This window comes from Tamandua tetradactyla, chromosome 6 (genome assembly GCF_023851605.1).
Source record: "Tamandua tetradactyla isolate mTamTet1 chromosome 6, mTamTet1.pri, whole genome shotgun sequence".
Taxonomy (NCBI): Eukaryota; Metazoa; Chordata; class Mammalia; order Pilosa; family Myrmecophagidae; genus Tamandua; species Tamandua tetradactyla.
The window spans coordinates 113392734-113413781 of NC_135332.1; the positions used below are offsets into that span (position 1 = coordinate 113392734).

The 21048-nt window shown below is 37.2% G+C and overlaps 1 protein-coding gene and 1 pseudogene across 3 annotated transcripts in view; one reads left to right on the forward strand and one right to left on the reverse strand.

Annotated features, from left to right (window-relative positions):
- Positions 1-21048, forward strand: part of SULF1 (sulfatase 1) — a 183332-nt gene extending 162284 nt beyond the window's left edge. The window contains exon 21 of one of the 3 annotated variants that reach the window (XM_077166956.1): positions 18781-21048. In XM_077166956.1, coding sequence (XP_077023071.1) covers positions 18781-19466 — 686 coding nt within the window. In that variant the 3' untranslated portion in view covers positions 19467-21048. The remainder of the gene's footprint in view (positions 1-18780) is intronic. The other 2 variants (XM_077166959.1, XM_077166958.1) reach the window with 2 other exon arrangements.
- Positions 5489-5878, reverse strand: LOC143686290 (nuclear transport factor 2 pseudogene; annotated as a pseudogene).

Genomic DNA, 21048 nt, shown 5'->3' on the forward strand with positions numbered 1-21048 from the left:
TTCAATATAGTACTGTAGGAAATTACCCTGTATAATAGTGTATTCTTAAACTGCCTTCTTTTTTCGTGGATTTTAAAAAATCAGTGTTTAGACTTACCCAGGTGTTCAAAAAGCAGGTTTGCTCCCCAGTCATCTAATTGTCCTGTTTCTCACTGTGGCTTATGTGTAAGACAGGGTCAGCTGTCACGCCAGCACTTACTCACAGGGGTCATTTTCCAGTTAGGACAAGCTCAGAGTAATGGCACAGCTCAGAAAGTGTCGCTGATGACTCAGGTTTTAATTTTTGGCCCGAGTTGAAAGCAATAATTTCTAACGGTGTTGCAAAATTGAGGAGGAACAACAGGTTGAAGGGGTGTTTATTTTCCCCGTTGCCTGTGAAAGCTGATGCTAATGCCCTTTGAGGTCCGAGAAGAACCCCCGGTGTCCAGTGACAGCGCAGGGCCGACAGTTCCTGGCAGCTTTAAAAGGCCAGGGCTGCGTCCTCCTGGCCCTTTCACTACAAGCCTTACAGGCCAGTGGACCATGCCACGCTCCCACCTTGGCCACCGTGCTTCCGTCCACATGGCTTCTGCTTATTTTGGTTCTCTTCCCCATACAGAGACGGTTCATGCCCTGCAGGTGCAGCTGGGTGTGAGAGGTTGTGCAGCAGTTGGGTTGCACACAGGGGTGCTGAGAGTGGACTTAACTTGGGTTCAAATACCCGCTTGTTCCTGAACAAACAGAGTCTGGTCTGTACTAAACCCCAGTAAATGAGGGTATTATTGGTGGCACGCAAAGTATTTAGACAAAGGGCTAGTATAAGTGATATAATTCCAAAGAATGTCTCTATAAATTTATATAAAGTTAAGTTTATATGCTATAGAATTTTACATATTTGATATGTAAATAACATAAGTGTTTTAAAATATATATATACTTTTATATATTTTTTATACTTTGACATATATATATATTCTTAAAAGAAAAAAGATTCATGGTGCCTTTACCATGTCCGTTATCACTCATCGGCAGCTACTAGTTAAGTATACGAGTCTATTTTCTGATCTGCCTAAGCCTTGTGAGTGGGAAGAAGAAAACAAACGTTTACTGTCCTGTTTCATGCAGCTTTATGCAGCTTCCCCTTGATCTCTTCTCTTGTTAGACCTCAGGGACTCTGCTCTGTGTTTTAGCTGCCTGGCCCGCGTTGTTGGGTTCTTCTGTTGAATGTGATCAAGTCTGAAGTCCACATAGAGCTCCCTCAGGAGACAGGTCAGAGTCAGGGTGTGGGGTTAAAGGGACCGAGGAGAGGGCCGTCCGCGGTGACGAGGGGGCCAAGGCTCTTTCTTGTTGAGCCTGGATCAGAGCCGGGGCTGCTGCACTGAGATGCGCTGCTGAAGAGCACGTTACCGCTGAAATAAAGCTCGACGTCCGCAGGACGGACCACGGCTCCTCGTAGGGCCTCGTTTTTCTTTACACAGCAGAGGCCAGCTTGGATGAGTCTGGGTTTGGGTTAATCTAAACTCTGAGAGGACGTTCTTAACTTTTTCTTACTTTCCCATGAATTCTACTCAAAGTGCTGCAGTCCTTGTCCCACAGAGGAATCTGAAGTATAGCATTTACAAAACTCTAAGATCCTCCTCAAACTGAAGAAAGAAATTTACCTTTAATCTGTTTCGAGAGAGAGAAAAGAAACAGGGAAAAAATTGTCCTCATTCATCCATTCAACAAATATTTATTGTAGTAAGTGACTGCCTCTGTGTAAGGTGCTGCCTTCAAAGGGATTCCACTCACATATTATAATTGTGTGCAAAGTAAGTTTAAAAGAGCACAGAGACAACCCCCCCCCCCCCCCCCATTCACAGAACCAAGGAAAGTTTCCCGAAGAGGTGGTATGAATACAGCATCCTGAAGGAACCCTTGGGAATGGCCTAGACACAGGATTGTGAAGGAAAAAAGCCCACCCGGTAGGGACAGCTTGTGCAAAGTCGAGGTTCATTTAAGGGACGGCAGTCAGCTCAGTGAGACTATAGGGAAGGGAGGAGAGAGAATTGACTCTTGAGCTCAACGGCCTATTTTAGGGAACGTGTGATATATAGGTACCATATGATTTGTTAACCAGTTTTTCAGTGCAATGACCAGAAGTTGGGACTGCCCCAGGCAACCAGAAAGAATGATCACCCTCCTTATTTGCCACATGGAGAGTCTCAGTCTTTTTCCTGAAACCGGGGAGACACTGAAGAGCTTTGAACTGAGGGAATAATACAATAGGATTTTGATCATTCAGATTGGTTGACATGAATAGTTTGGGTTTTGGGGGTCAGAACGGGTCAGACCTGGCTCCATCACATCCCAATTTTGGGTCCATTTTGCTAAAACAGTATGAAGCTTCTGTGACGCTAGGGTGGTGGCATGTGGAGAAGGGCAGGAGTGAGGCTGAAAAAGCAGGTAACAGTCATGTCCTCTCCATAAAACAACCGTTTTCTGCTTATCACACTGTTCATTGTTGTTCCTAAAAACTCCATGCGTAAAAGCTGTCTGTTATCCACCTGTAGACTCAGGTGTGATGTCGCCGTTTGGCCATGGTTTTAAAAGCACATCACCCAGAGAGGAAGGCGGCTGTGCTTGCCACCTGCTCATGTTCTTGAATTCTCCTTGGTTTCACTGCCTTTCTACTTCTGGGATTGAGATGAGAATTACCTGTAAAGTGAAATCATCTACATTTATTCTGAAAATTCACTTTTCAGAACAAACCTATCCACACCCTTCCTCTCTAAATACAGAATTTCAGAACTTTTTTCAAGAAAAAGGCTTCATTTTGTGGGATGTGATTGGCAGAAATCAGGACACATGGATGGAAAACTTGCTCTAATGTCTGATAAGTTGTTTAAAAGATTTTTTATATAATTGCATATTTCTATCAAGGTTGTAAGAATACCAAGAACTTACGTGTTTGCACCATCATTTTCTCTTGTTCTCTCTGCACACACATCTACACATACACACAAATACACCTTTAAAAAAAAAAATAACTTGAGAGTAATTTGGAGATCCCATACTCTGTTATATATAAAGACAAGTATTCCCAAGAGCAAGAACTGTCTGTTACCTAAATGGTACATTTATTAAAAGCGGGCATTTTGCCACTGCTACAATATACTTACCTAATCAACATTCCTTACTTAAATGTTGCCAACTGTCCCAGTAGTGTCATGTTTACATTTCTGGTTCACATGGTTTCTCCTCTGGGATCCAGTCAAGGATCATACATTATAGTAAACTTTTATATCTTTTAAGTCTTCTTTAATCTGAAACAGTTCCTCAACTTCTCATTGTGTTTCATGACATTTTAAAGAGGACTGGCTAGTTATATTTTGTAAAAATTTTTTTCATTTGGTGTTTATTGGATATTTCCTCAAGATTGGACTGAGATTATGCATTTTGGGCAAGAATACCACAAAAGTCATACAGTCCCCTTGGGCGATCTGGTAGGAAGTGCATGACCTCTGTTTGGTGGCATTAACTTTGCTTATTTGGTGGAAGTCTTCTTTGCTAGGTTAACCCATTATATAATCATTTTCTCTTTAAGTAATAGGTACCTTATAAGGGAAGGCTTTTAGAACATGTAATACCCTGTTCCTTATCAAACTTTAATCAACTAGTTTCTAAATGCATTTGTGATTTTTTTTTTGCCTGAATTGTTAATATAATAGCTGCAAAATGATTTTTCCAATTGTCATTTGTTTTACATTTCGTGTATGTGGTATTCTATAAGGAAGAGATTTCCCTTCTCCCTTATAAGTTTATTTATTTGTATCAGCCTGGACTTATACTTATTTTAGTCCATGGATATTCTTTTTTACTCATTTGTTTTAATACTCAAAATGTCAAAAGAATGGCCAATGGGTGTCCTTTTCAGGAGGCTATTGTATCCTTTTGACATATTCTTAGTGCATTTTTTGAGCACTTCATTGCTTTTTAACCTACAAATATGTTCCAGGTTCAGCTTGTATTTTCTCTGCCCATATCTGTAATGAGCCATTTCTCTAAAGGGCTCCATTTCTTCTTCTTCTTTTTTTTTAAATTAGAGAAGTTGTGGGTTTACAGAACAATCATGCATAAAATACAGGATTCCCATATAGCACTGACAACCCTGTATTGGTATGGATCATTTATTATAACTGATAACACATTTTTATACTTGTACTGTTAAAGTCTGTGTTCAACTTAGAACTCACTGTGTAGTGTAGTTTCACAGGTTTTTGAAATTCACAATTGTGCTGCCATCACCATCATCCATGAGAAAGACATTTTCATCACTCCAAATAGGAACCCTGTTTATTTTAAGCCTTAACTGCATTCCCTTTCCCTACCCCATCCCCTGGTAATCTGTATTCTAGACTCTGACTCTGAGTCTCCTCATTCTAATTATTTTTAAATCAGTGAGACCATATAGTATTTGTCTTTTCGTGTCTGGCTTATTTCATTCAACATTATATAGTCAAGGTTCATCCATATTGTCACATGCATCAGGATTTCATTTTGTCCTACAGCTAAATAATACTTTATTTTGTATCTATAACTACATTTTGTTTATCCATTCATTGGTTAATGGACATTTGGGTTGTTTGCATTTTTTTTTACCAGTTGTGAATAATGCATTTCTTAATATATTTTAGATACTAATCCTTTATCAAATATGTGGTTTGCAAATATTTTCTCCCATTGTGTAGGCTGTAATTATACTTGGTGATAAAATCCTTTGACACAAAAATTTTTCATTTTGATGAGGTACCATTTATCTATATATTTTGTTTTGTTGCTTGTGCTTTGGGTGTAAAGTCTAAGAAACCATTGCCTAATACAAGATCCTAAAGACGCTACCCTATGTTTTCTTCCAGGCATTTTACGATTTTGGCTTTCATATTTAGGCCATTGATCCATTTTGATCTGAGGTGATGATAGGAATCGTCCTTCTTTTTTTGCAAATAGAGGTCCAGTTTTCCAACCATTTGTTGAAGAGACTATACTTTCCCAATTGAGTGGTCTTTGTCACCTGTCAAAAGTCAGTTGGCTATAATGGGGAAGCTGATTTCTGAGCTCTCGATTCTATTCCAAGGTCTGTCCTGGTGCCAGTAACATGCTGATGTTTTTGTTAAGAAAACATCTATTGTATAATGGGGCAATGAAACAGTCTGAACAAATCATCATCTGGATGGTGAGGCAGCTACTTTCTCCTTCACTTCTTTGGGTTACTAGAGCAACTTGTCAGTAGATTAAGACAAAAAAAGAAAAATTCTTGGAATTCCTTAAGTTTTTCCAATGCATGCACTGGCCCAACACAAACCTGTCAGATGCAACTAGTCTAGCATCCAAACATCATGTACAACCTCAGTGGCAGCTCCCACTCTCATTGGGGCCTTCTTGTTTATGATATTTGGAGCATCTGGAGGAGAGTGTAAATAGTAGCATGAAGAGGAGGGAGAAGGAAACAGCATATGTGCCTGGCAGGGAGTCTGTCAGCCAAAGTTGTGCAGGCCAAGCTTGAACATATCATTGGTGCAAACCCAAGCATCACTGATGTTCTTTAATAGGAACATCCGGTGGAACCCCACGATGGGGTCTTCATTGGCCTTAGGCTGGCCTACAACCATGCTGGTGATGCAGCTATGTGACGTAGGCTAGTAATTCTGTGCTGTGATGCTGTGCTGGATTTTCTGGAACAGAAGACTAGACAATTTCTCCACAGTGGCAGCTTTTCCCTGGAACTGCTGTCGTTTTCACTTAAAACATGATGTGTCAATATAAATTGCTCCTAGTTGGTTTTGTCATTATCAAATAACTGGTAGTAAGGCTGAATGAAGCTGGAGCCAATCTGCTTCCAGACTGGATTGACTTCCATTCAGGAGCATCACCCAGCCTTACTGAGACTCTAGAGGCTGGCATGATGGCAGCACAATGGCAGTCCAGCACGGTCTCCTGTACCAGTTGTTTTGATTACTGTAGGTTTGTGATAAGTTTTTAGATTGGGAAGTACAAGTACTCTAACCTCATTTTTTTTAAAGGTGGTTTTAACTATTCACCCTTTGCCCTTCCATATCAATTTGATGACTGGCTTTTAATTTCTGTAAATGTTGCAGAGTGTGGTTAGAATTTTGATCAGGATTACATTGAATCTATAAATTGCTTCGGGTAGTACTGACATCTCAACAGTAGTCTTCCAATCCATGAACATGTAATGTCCTTCCATTTAGTTCAAGTCTTCTTAGTTTCTGTGAACCTCCTTTACATCTTGGTTAGATTTAGTCCTAGATATTTGACTCTTTTAGTTGCTGTTGTGAAATGGATTTTTTTTTTCCTTGATTTCTTCTGATGGTTCATTGTTGATGTTGGGGCATTGATTTTTGTGCCCTGTTACTTTGCTGAATTCATTTATTAGCTCTAGGAGCTTTGCTGTAGATTTTTCAGGACTTAAATCCATATAGAGGATCGTATCTGCAACTAAGGAAAGTATTTTGTGTATTACAGTAATTCATTTTCTTATGTTGAACCAACCTTGCATGCCAGGAGTAAATCCCACTTGATCATGGTATATAATTCTTTTAATATGCTGTTGAATTTGGGTTGTATTTTATTGAGGATTTTTACATCTATATTCATAAGAGATATTGGCCTGAGTTTTCTTTTCTTGTAGTATCTGTTTTTGGCGTAAGAGTAATGTTGGCCTCATAGAATGAGTTAGGGAAGTCCCTACACTGCAGTTTTTGGAAGAGTTTGAACACAATTGGAAATAAGTCTTCTTGGAATGTTAAGTAGAATTCTCTTCTGAAACTATCTCATGGGATTTTCTTAAGAGGTTTTTGATTACTGATTCAATCTCTTTATTTTTCTTCTTGAGGCTATGTAGGTAGTTTTCTTCTTCTTGAGGCTATGTAGGTAGTTTTGGGTTTCTAAGAATTTGTCCATTTCATCTGTGTTATCTAATTTATTGGGATATAGTTGTTCCTAGTATTCTCTAGGAATACTTTTTATTTCAGCAGGGTCAGCAGTTATGTTTCCCTTTGCATTACTGATTTTCTTTATTTGTATCCTTTCTCTTTTTTTGTCAGTCTAGCTAAAGTTTTGTTGATCTTTTCAAAGAAACAACCTTTGGTTTTATTGATTCTCTTGTTTGTTTGCTTTGTTTTTTTGTTTTCTATTTCATTTACATCCACTCTGATCTGCTCTTTGTTATTTCCTTTCTTCTGCTCATTTTGGGTTTAGTTTGTTCTACCTTTTCTAGGTCTTCCAGTTTTGAGGTTTGGAAGCCTTTTTTTTCCCTTAACTTTTTAAAATTGTTAACATAACATATATACAAAGCAAAGAAAGAAAAAGCAATAGTTTTCAAAGCACTCTTCAACAAGTGGTTACAGGACAGATCCCAGAGTTTGTCATGGGCTACCATACCATCATCTCTATGGTGGGAGGCTAGAAAGATTTTTTTTTTTCTTTTATCATCACAGTCAGCTTTTATTTTCTTTTTTTGTGAAAAATAACATATACAAAAATACTAAATTTCAAAGCACATCACAATTAGTTGTAGAACAGATTTCAGAGTTTGGTATGGATTACAATTCTACCATTTTAGGTTTTTACTTCTAGCCGCTATGAGATACTGGAGACTAAAAGAAATATCAGTTTATTGATTCAGCAGTCATATTCGTTTGTTAAACTCTACCTTCTCTGTATAACTCCACTTAGCACCTTCGATCTTTCCATCCCTCTCTTTAGGGGTATTTGGGTTATGGCCATTTTAAACTTTTTCTCTGTTGGAAGGGGCTGTCAATAATATGGGGTAGAGAGATGGAACTAGCTAATGTTCTGGGGACCCTGACCCCTCTAGGTTGTAGGACTTAACTGGTCCAGGAACCCCTCTGGAGGTTGTAGGTTTCTGGATAGTTGCTCTAGTACATGGAACCTTTGTATATATATTTATATATATATACAATCTTATATATTACCCTAGGTGTTCTTTAGGATTGGCAGGAATGGTTTTGATTGACATTTGGCAAGTTATGAAAAGTAGCAATGTCTAACTGAGGCTTGAGTAAGAGTGACCTCCAGAGTAGCCTCTCTATTTGAAATGTTTCTGCCACTGATACCTTATTTCTGCCACTTCTTTTTCCCCTTTTGGTCAGGATGGCCTTGTTGATCCCACGGTGCCAGGACCAGTCTCATCCCTGGGAGTCATCTCCCACATAGTCGGAAGGGCAATGATTTCATTTGCAGAGTTGGGCTTAGAGAGACGGAGGCCACATCTGAGCAACAAAAGAGGTCCTCCAGAAATAACTCTTAGGCATACCTATAGGTAGGCTAAGCTTTTCCGCTACCTACATGAGCTTCATAAGAACGAGCCTCAAAGATCAAGGTCTATTGATTTGGGTACCCCTAATGTTTGACACAGTATCCAGGGATCTCCTGGTAGTAAGGTTTAAAATAGTTCCATATTTCTTCTCCCATCCCTCAAGGGGCATTGCCAATACTTTTTGATTATCTGCTTAATATATTCTGGGATGTATCCAGGAATTACATTAAGCTATATAGGATTAAAGGCCCTCATTCTTATTATGAGCTTGCTGTGTTTGGATTGTTTAAATGAACTCTCCAGACAGGTTAAGTTAGATTATGAGCTACAGAAAACTTAGATTCTAGACAAAATAAGCCTTTCTTCCTTTGGTCTCAAAGAGTAAATGAGGTTATAAAATATAGATATGTCTTCATTACCCCTGTGTTCTGAATTACCTTAATTCTATCCTGATAAAGGCTTTTCATTTATTTATTTTATTTAAGAAAACAAACGGTACACTTAGACCCACCAGAAATGGGTATCTTAGTTATCTTAACCATAGCCATATTTAAGAAAAGTATTGTAGAGCCTGTGTTTGGCAGATTAGCTTTCATAAACCAATTTAAAATTAAGGCCACAAGGAAAAAATTTACAAATTTAGATAGCAAAGCTCTTAATTTCTAAGTATTAAACACTAACTTAGATACCATTTGATCAGCTGTCAAAATTGTAAATGTTCTCAAAATATCAAGTGAAAGTTCTTATAGATATCTGCATTGCTATAGTAATGACCTATAATATTAAATATTTTCCTGATTTCAGGAAAATATGAAGACTCAAATATTTTTTACAATTAACATGAAAATTATAACCACCTAAAATGGATATCTTAGTTAGCTTATCCATAGGCTTATGTAAAAAAAAAAAAAAAATCTAAGTAATTATTGTAAAGCCTGTTTGTAAAATATGTTTCATAAACAAATTTAAAATTAAAGCAAGGAAGGAAAAAAAATCTCTAGATACAGATATCAGTTTCATAAATTCTAAATATTAAAGCACTATCTTAAATACCATCTGATTAACTGTCAATTGTGTGTGTTCTCAAAATAGCAAGTAAAAAGTTACTACAGACATCAACTTGGCTATGGTAGTGAGCTATGTTACTAAATATTTTCAAATTTTTAAATTCAAGAATTTAATTTCTCTAATATTATAACTGCCTACAGTTTTTTTAAAACCATTTTTTGTTCTGAAATACAACATACAAAGAAACGAAAGAAAGCAATAATTTTCAAAGCACACTTCTGAAGCAGCTACAGAACAGTTCCCAGGGTTTGTCATGGGGTACCACGCCCTCATCTCAGATTTTTCCTTCTGGCTGCTCCAAAACACTGACGGCTTTCTGATGAAGCCTTTTTTAATGTAAGCATTTAGAATTATAAACTTCTCCTTTAGCACTGCCTTCCCTGCCTCACATGGCAGTGTCTGCTGGTTTTCTCATGACTCTACAAAAAAGACTCTCTCCAAAATGTTTCCTCTTTTAAAGGATTAATGGGTGGAGTCACAACACCATGAAAACTATCTGAACAAAACTTAACCACCTGCAGTTGGGCAGATCACTTTTCCATGGGAACAATCAAAATGCTCCCAGCCAGTAATATTGAATGAGTATTAAAGGACATGGCTTTTCTGGGGTCCACCACGGATTCAGAACAATTTAGATAGCAGTGAAATTCTCTTTATCTTGAAAGTTTGGTAAAATTCTCCTGTGAAATCATGGGCGTGGTGCTTCTTTGTCAGTTGGTTCTTTGATAACCTATTTCTTTTATGGAATTTAAGCCTTCTATTTGGAGTCAGTTTGAGTAAATTGTGTTTATCTGAGAACTTATCCATTTCTTCTGGATGTTCAAATTTATTCACAGTGTGGTCTGCAAATAACCTCCTGTGATTTTTTTTAAGTGTTGTATATTTCAATGATTATTTTTCTTTCCATTTTTATTTTGTATATTTTAGCTTTTTCCCCTTTTCTTGATTAGGTTATCTAGTAATTTGTCTATCTTGTTATACTTTACCAAGAATCAGGACTTTTATTTATTAGACGTATCATTTTTCTGTTCTACCTTATTTCTGCTTTTGTCTTTTTATTTCCGTCCTGTGTTTTCCGTTGGTTTACATTGCTCTCTTTTTAGTTTTTTGAGTTTGGGATTCGATTCATGTCTGATAAATAATTGTTTGAGTCTGAGGTTGTGTTTTTTTTTTTTTTTATGGCTTTAAATGTATCACAAATGCAAATAGACTATCTCTTTTATTTGAAGAAATTCTGTAATTTTAGGATTGTATTTCCCTCTTCACCTAGGCGTTGTTTAATAGAAAATTTAAGTTCTAGGTGAAAGGGCTTTTTTGTTTTTCTTATTTCTAATTTTGTGTTCTCAGAGTTGTTTATAATATTTCTATTTTATGCAACTTATTCTTACCTTTCTTTGTGGTCTAACATTTTACTTATTTTTAGTTCATTTGACCTGTTTTCACTCATGTCTTCCATTATTATATTTCTATGTATTTATCTTAATATTTTTCATAGTTTCTTCTTTATAAAAATGCTTGTTCTTTTTTAAAAATTTCCTTTGGAACTTAGGAAATTTTGTATTTTTGTCCTCTTGGCTTCCTTTGTACTTAAACCTTTTTCTTGTTTCTAGTCCTCTGTTTTCTTAATTTTTTTTATCATCATGTTGGCCATATTTTGATGTCATTTTTTGATGTACTGTTGCCGATACTATAATCAATGAACTTATTCTCTGTTAGCTCTTCTTCCAATTTTTAGTTTCATGATTTCTACTTTGTCTCATATATCGTATGTGTGGATGTGTTATCCTACTCTTGTTCCTCCCTTTGTGTAACTCTTGAATGTTTTACTTTTGGAACTAATAACCACATTAAATGCTCACTATTAATCCTTTTGCTGAAGTTTGCCTAGTCCTTTCTTGGACCAGATTGCTTTCATCACATCTTTAATTGGAGTTTGATCTTGTGCTGATTTGAAACTATTGTGTACCCCAAAAAGCCATGTCCTTTAAATCCTCATTCACTATTGCTAGGTGGGTGCTTCTTGATTGTTTCTGTGGAGATCTGACCCACCCAACTGTGGGTGATACCTTTTGGTTACATGGTTTCCATGGAGATGCGTCTCTACCCAGTCAAGGTGGGGTTGCTTACTGGAGCCTTAAAGAAGGAACTATTTTGGAAAAAGCCCCCAGGGAAGCCCTTTAAAGAATCCTGGGGGAAAACCTAGCAGATGTCACCATGCGCCTTCCCAGCTAAGAGAGAACCCCTAAACTTTATAGGCCCTTTCTCTGGAGTTAAGGTATCTTTCTCTGGATGCCTGTTGCCTTGCTATTTGAAGTAGAGCTTGAATGGATCTATGATCTTTGGTTCATATGTAATATCTGACATAAGATGGACTTCACATTCCTTGATTGTGAGGACATTTAATTGTGTAAGAAGTGTTCTCTTGCAGTTTATTGACAGGGACATTTTCATAAGGTGTTAGGTCTTGATTCTCATTTTCTATTTTGTAAAAATTTTGACTGCTTATATTAATTTTGTGGATGTGGAGTATTTACCAGATTTGATGTTTAAGAACAAACATCCTCTTCTGTAATTCACCTACTTATCTTTTAATAAATGTATTTGTGGTAGGAGAGGTTGTATGTCTTTCAAGGTTTTTCTCTTTTGTTCTTACAGAATCTGAAACTCCTTTTTTAGCTTCATTTTTTCCAAAAGGTCCTTTTATCTTTCTTTGTGCTCTTTTGTCTCCCTGAAGCCTTGAGAGTAAAGGACTACCACATGGAATCATGCACACTTGGAAATCCCTTCCTCATCATCAGTGCTGTCATGAACCAGGCCCTTTTTCATTTTTTGCTTTTTTTATTGAGGTATATTTACATATCACTCAATCCATCCAAAGTATGCAATCAGTGGTTTACCATATCATCACATAGTTGTGCATTGATCACCACAATCACTTTTAGTACGTTTTCAATAAACCAACACATCCCATGCTTCTTATCTCCTATTATTGCCTCTTAGCATTAGTGTGTTTTTTTTGTACATTTGTTACTGTTGCTGAAAGAATATTAAAGATATACTGTTAACTGTAGTCTGTAGTCTGCTATATGTACTTTTCTCCCCATATACCACTCTATTAACTCCTTGTAATGGTGGCGTACATTTGTTGTACTTCATGAGAGAATGTTTTTATTTGTGCTCCTAATCACAGTTATGATCCATCACAGGGTTCACTTTATTATATAATCCCATTTCATCCTTTAGCTTTCCTTCTGGTGAAATACATGACCCTAAAATTCTCCTTTCAACCACAATCACACACATAATTCAGTGCTTTTAGGTAAAATCATGCTAATGTGCTACCGTCATCTCTATCCGTTTCCAAACATTGAAACTGAGCCTATTTTAAAAAGCTACACACATTAAGCATTCTCTACTCTCATTCGGTCTCATGGTAACCTATATTGTGTATATTAACTCCATGAATTTGTTCATGATAATTAGTTCATATTAGTGAAATCATACAATATTTGTCCTTTTGTATTGACAAGTTTTACTTAACATAATGTCCTCAAGATTCATCCAGGTTGGTGCGTGCTTCAGGACTTCATTCCTTCTTACTGCTGCATAATATTGTATGTATATACAGCTTTTTGTTTATCTACTCATTAGTTGATAGACAGTTGGGTTGTTTCCATCTTTTGGTGATTGTGAGTAGTGCCCCTGTGATCATCAGTGTGCAAATATGTTTTCAGCCTGCTTTCACTTCTGGGTATATACCTCGCAGTGGGATTGCTGGATGATGTGGCAGTTCTATACTTACCTTCCTGAGGACCACCAAACTGCCTTCCAAAGCAGCTGCACCATCATCCTCAGTCTCAAAAGAACTGAGAAGGTGTTCTCCACCTTCTCTCCAACACTTGTAGTTTCCTGTTTAATAGCAGCCATTTTAGGAGGTATGAAATATTTATTCTGGCTTTGATTTGCATTTCCCTGATAGCTAATGCTGTTGAGCTGCTTTTTAGCCATTTATAATTCATCTTTGGAAGTTTCTATTCAAGTCTGTTGCCAATTTTTTAATTGGGTTGTCTTTTTATCATTGCATTGTAGGATTTCTTCGTATATTCTGGATATTAAACCCTTATTGGATACGTGGCATCGAAGTATTTTTTTGAAAAGAGGACGCTACCTTTTCACCTTTTCAAAAATTCTTTGATGCCCCAAAGTATTTGATTTTGAGGAGGTTCCATTTATATATTTTTTTTCTTTCATTGCTTGGGCTTTGGCTGTCAAGTTGAAAAACCTTCCCCCCACCACAAGATCTTTAGGATGCTTCCTTATGTTTTCTTATAAGAGTTTTATTTTTAATTTAATTCATTTAATTATTGTATGAGGTGTAAGAAAAGGGATATGTATATCCATTTGGCAGAACTGACAACATTTAGCCCCTCCAATCCATGAACACAGAATGTCTTTCCATTTATTTATTGCTTATTTTTGTTATTTCTTGTAGCAGTGTCTTGTGGTTTTCTGTGGGCAGATCCTTAACCAAGGATGTAAAGTTTATTCCTAAATATTTGGTTCTTTTAGTTGCTATTGTAAATGGATTTTTTTTCTTGATTTCCTCCTCAGATTGCTCATGACTAATATATAGAAACTAGATATTTGCACATTGATCTTTTATCCCTTTACCCTGCTGAACTTGTTTATTGGCTCTAATAGTTTTATTGTAGACTTCTCAGGCCTTTCTAAATATAGGATTATGCCGTCTACAAATAGGGAAAGTTTTACTTTTTCCTCTCCAATTTGATGTCTTTTATTTTTCTCTTGTCTAATTGCTCTAGCTAGAACTTCTGGGACACTAATGAATAACAGTACTGACAATGAGCATCTCTGTCTTATTCCTGATCTTAAAGGGAAATATTGAGTACAACAGTATCAGTGTCTTTCATATGTGTCATGTTCCTATATTTCAAAGTGCTTTTATCAGGAAATGATGCTGTGTTTTGTAAAATGACTTGTTTATCAATTGAGATGATCATGTGGTTTACCCCTTTAATTTATTAATATGGTGTATGGCATTGCTTGATTGCCTCCCCTGCATTGAACTACCCTTGCAGGTTATGGTGTATAATTCTTTAAATGTGCTGTTGGATTTTGTGTGTTACTATTTTTTTTTTTTTTTTTTTTTTTGAGGAGTGTTGCATCTGTGTTCTAGAGAGATTGGTCTGCAAGTTGTTTTTTTCTTATATCTTTATCTGGTTTGGTTATTAGAGTGATGTTGACTTCATTGAATTCAGGAAGTATTCCTTCCAATTTTTTTTGGAAGAGTTTGAATGGGATTGGTATTAATACTTCTTGCAATGATTGGTAGAATTCATATGTGAAGCCATTTGGTTCTGGGCTTTTCTTTGTTGGAAAGTTTTTATTTATTTTCATTTTTTGGCTTAACAACAAGATGCGAGAAGGCTTGCTTCCTTGGGAGGTAATGGATGACTGTTTTTGGTCTCTTCTGATTGGTTTGTTCAGGTCCTCTTTTAATCTAGAGTCCATGTAGGCTGTTAATGTGTATTTAGATGTCGTCCAATTGATGTTCATAATACCCTCTTAAAATCTTTTTGAATTTCTGTGGGTCACCTGTGGGGCATGCGATCCTGTGCTTTTCTTTGTTGGGAAGTGTTTGATGACTGATACAATCTCTTTACTTGTGAGTGATTTGTTGGGGTATTCTGTTTCTTCTAGAGTCAGTGTAGATTGTTGGTGTGTCCTGGGAATTGGTCCGTTTAATCTAGGTTATCTGATTTGTTGGCATGGAGTTATTCATAGTATCCTATTAGGAACTTATTTCTGTGGGTTCAGTGGTAGTGTCACCCCTTTCATTTCTGATTTTGTTTATTTGCAGCTTCTCTTTTTTTCTGTGTCCAACTAGCTAAATTTCTGGTTTTACTGTTTAAATAATAAACTTTTGTTTACTATTTAATGAAACAAAATAAGTTTTTTTCAATACTCCCCCCCCCAAAAAAAATCTGTGGGCTCAGTAGTAATGTTCCCTCTCTCATTTTATTTGCATCTTCTCTCTTGTTTTGTCAGTCCAGCTGAGGGTTTGTCAATTGTATTGATCTTCTCAAAGAACCAACTTTTGGTTTTGCTGATGTGGATTTTTTGTTGTGGTTGTGGTTCTCAATTTCATTTACTTCTGCTCTAATTTTTGTTGTTTCTTCCTTCTGCTTGCTTTGGGGTAAGTGTGCTATTCTCTTTCTAGTTCATTTTGTTGATGTTTGCTTGTTTTTTTTTGTTTGTTTTTGTTTTTGGTGTATAGTATAGCGCATATACAAAGAAAAATAAAAGCAGTAGTTTTCAAAACAGTCTTCAACAAGCAGCTACAGGACAGATCCCAGAGTTTGTCATGGGCTACCATAACATCCTTTCAGATTTTTCCTGCCAGCTGCTCCAGAATAGAGGAGGCTAGAGGCTTAAATATTTTTTTTTATCATCATAATAGGATGTTTGTTCTTTTTAATGTGGACATTTAGGGCTATAAATTTCCCTTGTACCAATGCCTTTGCTGCATTCTCTAAGTTTTCATGTTGTGTTCTTGTTTTCATTCAACTTGAGATATTTACTGATTTTTCTTGCAATTTCTTCTTTAACCCAGTAATTGTTTAACATTGTTGTTTAATGTCCATAGATTTGTATATTATCCCAGGCCTTTTCTGATTATGATTTGTATGGAATATCTTTTTCAAACCTTTCACTTTTAACCTTTTTGTGTCCTTGGGTATAAGGTGAATCTCTTGTAGACAGCGTATGGACGGCTCATATGCTTTTTATCCATTCTGCAAGTTGGTGTGTTTTGATTGGGGAGTTTCATCCATTAACATTCAATGTTATTATTACTGTTAAGACAGTATTTCAGCCATTTTGTCCTTTGGCTTTTTATGTCATCTTATTATTATTTTGTGTGTGTGTGTGTGACATGGGCAGGCCCTAGTTTTACTCTTTAATTATACTTACTGATAGGAGATCGAGATTGGTAGGGCCTGTTTTTTTCTTTTCAGCTGGCAGGACTCTTAACAAATGCTCTTAGTTTGTTAATCCTGAAGATTTAAACTCTTCCTCATGTTTGAAGGGCAGCTTTGCTAGATATAGAATTCTTGGCTGGCAGTTATTGTCTTTCAGTATCTTAAATACATCATACCACTGTCTTTTTGCCTCCATGGTATCTGGTGAAAAGTCAGCACTGTGCCTTATATGGCTTCCCTTGTGTGTGATGAATCTCTCTTCTTTTGCTGCAGGTTTCTATCCTTCTCTTTATAGCTTTTGTTTTGTTTTGATAACAGAGCAAGTACATAGGAAATTTATTAGATACTCATGTAAGAAAACAGGTGGATACTCTCAAAAGATGATACAGGCAAGAGCCCCCCAGCACTGGGATCATCTGCTTCTATTGCTTCACTTAAACAAGGAAGGGGGAAGGGAAGTAGACCAGGTCCTTCCTCTCCCACCAGGGCAGTGCCTGGGTATAGTGCATTTGTTTGGGTCAGTTAGTTCCACCCTCTTCTGTCCCTTTGGCATTTTTTGACAGTATGTGTCTTGGAGTGGGTTTAGTAATCTATTTGGAATATATTAGCCTCCTTTAGTTTGCGTATTTGTCTCTTATAATGGTTGGGACATTTTCAGCCATTATTTCTTCAGATATTCTCCCTGGCCCTTTTCCCTTCTTCTTCTGGAACGAATTTGATGTATGTATTTGTGCACTTATGTATTACCAGTCATTTTCTTGAGACTATATAAGGTTTTCCAATTTTTTCTGCATTTGTTCTTTTGTGTATTTGAATTCAGTTGCTCAGTCTTCTAGCTCGGTATCCCTTTCATCTGCATCTTTAAATGTGCTGTTGTGTTCATCTAGTGTATTTTTAATTTCAGCTCTTTTGTCTTTCATTCTCATATGTTCTATTATTTTCTATTTTATTCTTTCAAATTCTTCTTTATGCTCTAGTGTCTTAATATCCTTTATCTCTTTAGCCATCTCCTTGAATTGATTTAGGAGACTTTTTTCAAATAAGTCTTTGTTCAACAAAGATGTTCAAATATCTTTGGTTAGTTGTTCCAAATGTTCCCTTGGCTTGGCCACATCTCATTGTTTCCTAGTATGGCTTGTAATTTTTGCTGGTATCTGGACAACTGGTTATCTTGATATAAATTTGAAAGTCAGTGTCCTTTTTTCTAAGATTGTGTTGTTGATTGGGTTTATTGCATGTGAAGGCTCTTCTTTGGTGCTTGGTCTATCGGTATTTCCCAGGGAAAGAGGGTGGGTCCCATGCTGGGTGTGCAGACCAGTTCCAGAGGATCTTGACCAAGGACAGCCGTTTCCAAAGAGTACACTTTCCCAGTCTGCCCGGCGGATGACACTCTTTGACAACTTATTCCCCCAGGCCCTATACAGGCAAATTATTATTTTATAGCCCTCTGTTCCACCTCTGAGGGAGGTAGAAATCATGGCATGACAGGCACCTGTCCTGAAAGGGGCAAGACTGTGGGACCCCCAAGAACCAATTTAGCCTTAAAATTGTTGGAGTAGAGTCAATAAGTTTCTCCATCATAGTTTTCCCGTTTCTTTGTCCAGCTCTTTCTGGTATGTTGCAAGGTCCTTCCCTGGGCTCCCGAGCCCCAGAACGGCTGCTTTGGCATTTGTCTGTCCCTGCCTGTCCCTTAGGTGTTTTGGTGGAGGAGTGAGTTCTGCTGCTCCTTATTCCACCATCTTCATGGAATCCCTTTATAGCATTTTATACTCAAAGTTGACATTCTTTACAGCAATGGCTTTAGATTGGTCTTTGGCTCCATCCTCATTTCCCTTTTGTTTCTTCCATTCACTCTTTCCCCAGGGCTTGTGGCTGCTGTGTGAAATATAGCTGTGCTGGGGGTTGACATTAACTTTCTACTTATAGATGATTTGAAGAATGGAGCATTTTCTGTCTTCTGATTCCATTAGAGTACAATTGTAGTTCTTGCTGCTCTGTATTGTTTTGTGCATTAATCTGGGCCACACCTAATTTTCTGCAGAACAGTGGTTTGGAAGGTCGTTAGGGAGAGAAAGCTTGTATATTCTTTATACACTGAAAAATACTCCAGGATGGATTTCCTAGGGCATGGAACTTTTAGGGCAAAAAAACCAGACAGACAGATGCAAGTATTTGATTAAAGACAGAGTGTCATTGTAGGGTGTGTAGAATAAAAATTTCTAGTCAACCATGCATATTACATTAAAATACTTTTAAATCCATCATCCACCTATCAGCTCTGTAAGTAAAGGTTTTATCACACACATGTCCCTACCTTTTACTCTTATGAGCTGCTTGTTGGGATAAGTAGGTATTTTCTCTACTCATGAGCCACCTTCCTCTGTCTTTCAGCAGAGACCAGCTATGGGATGGATGGGAAGGTTAATCTGCCCAATCTTACCGCAGACATCACCTGGCAAGGCCTGGATGGCTTATACCGTGTCAACAAAAGCATCTATGAGTACAGACAAAATTATAGACTTAGTCTGATTGATTGGACTAATTACTTGAAGGATGTAGATAGAGTATTTGCACTGCTGAACAGTCACCATGAACAAAATAAAACAAACAAGACTAAACCCGCTCAAAGTGATGGGTTCCTGGCTCTGTCGCCTGTGCGCTCTGTGCCGGTGGAGACGGCCTCTGCTGAGTCAGGCGACGACCCAAGTCCTGTAACTGGGGCGTTACCTCCTTTGACCATGCCAGCCAACTTCAGAACCCTGTATTTGAACCGACCAACGTTAAGTCCAGAGAATGAACTTGAATGGAATAATGACATTCCAGAAGTCAGTCGATTGAATTCTGAACACTGGAGATATCATAAAACTGAAAAACGGATGGGACAGGAAGAGATGAATCGTTTTGAAACCGATTTCAGTGGCAATGGCAGGACAGAGCTCACAATGGAGCACAGTCCCTTTCTGCAGCGCAGTGACAGGCTTCAGAAAGAATTCCCCCAGGACGGCCCTGCACACACAGCTGTTTTTGAAGATCAGCTGTATCTTCCTGTGCGCTCTGATGGAACCGCTGATCCTTAGGTGAGCAGCCTGTCCTCCGTGGAGCAGCCTTTGGACCCCAGCACTGGGGGACAGGATGTCAGACAAAGTGGAGAAGACTCAGAAAAGGGAGAACTTACAGAGTTTAGAAGGCAGTGCCTTCTCTCCACTCTCCCCTCATTAGATGACATTGTTACCCTATACACAGTATTTTTTTTATCTTTTTATTAGTAAACTAATAAAGGCAATCATAGTTACCAGCACTCCAAGCTATCCTAGATACAGTCATGCAGTAGAAATTTCTGTGCATATGAACACCATGCACACAGGGGCTCGGTATTTTAATTTACCATTTTTCAAAACTAGAAAGGATTTTTGTGTGTGCTAAAACAGTATTATCTTTTGAAAGATTTTGGGGACATGTGTATAATATAAATGTCATCTAATCGAGATGGCAAGAAACAGGACAAAGTTTCTAGAACAGGAGTGAATTTTTCGGCACACTTCCACTCCCTGCATAATGGAGTTTTGATTCACTTTTAACCACTGGAATTTTCTACTCCATTTAGTTAAGTGATTTTGCACTTTGATATCTGAATGCTGTGTCTATTTGGTTAGTCAACTTTTCTTGATGGCTTGTCACAGTCTCACTACTCCCAATGTGGCAGTAAAACCAACTCCCACGGACAGACACATGGTAGAGCTCACAGATAGTTTCACATTACTCTTTTTGCCAGGAAATATTGCATGTGTTTTACCTCGACTTGCTAAACTCGATTAGCAGAAAGGCCTGGATGAAGCTGTTGGCAGTAAAAATAAATAAATAAACCAAACAAAGGTTGCCTGCTTTCTCTGTATCTAGCCTCCAGGTGCTCATCATATCCTTAAGACTGCAAAATTGTGTTTAACTTCTTGGGCTCGTTAATAAGCGCAAGTGTTGAGAAAATATGTTTAGTTTTGAATTTACATAAGAGAACTGTTTTTCAGTAAAATAAACTCACAAATGTTTTATGACTGAAACATACCACAGTTACTTTCACAAATTGTGTTGTGCGATTAAGGACTTCACCAAGTTCTCGTTTTTTTAAGGCATGATTTAAAATTGTTGTTGAAAATCTGTATTCTTGAAAATCTTGTTTGGTGTCAGATTTTTAAATACCAGCAAAAAGATTACCTCATTGAGAGTTAGCAGTACCATATTTAACTTTCCAAGAATATTCATACTTTCATTCTTAGTTTGTTCTGTTTTCTTACATAACAGTGGTTTTATTTTTAGATAATTCAAACACATAAATTGTTTTAACTGTTTAAATTTTCTTTAAAAGAGCTTACCTTAATTTGTAATAGTTGAATCTTTGATAACCTTACCAAAAGTCTTATCTTTGACTCTGTACATATGTTAAAATTAACTGGCTGTTTATCAGATATGTGTCATTGGCTGAATGACAGACTACACATATTTATGATCATGAATGATGTTCTTTGTAAAGAGGTTTCAAGTTATTAGGATGCGTACTGTGTTTTTTAATCTTGTATGATATTCTGTGATACTTTTATAGAACAATTCTGGCTTCAGGAAAGTCTAGAAGCAATATTTCTTGAAATAAAAGGTGTTTAAACTTTA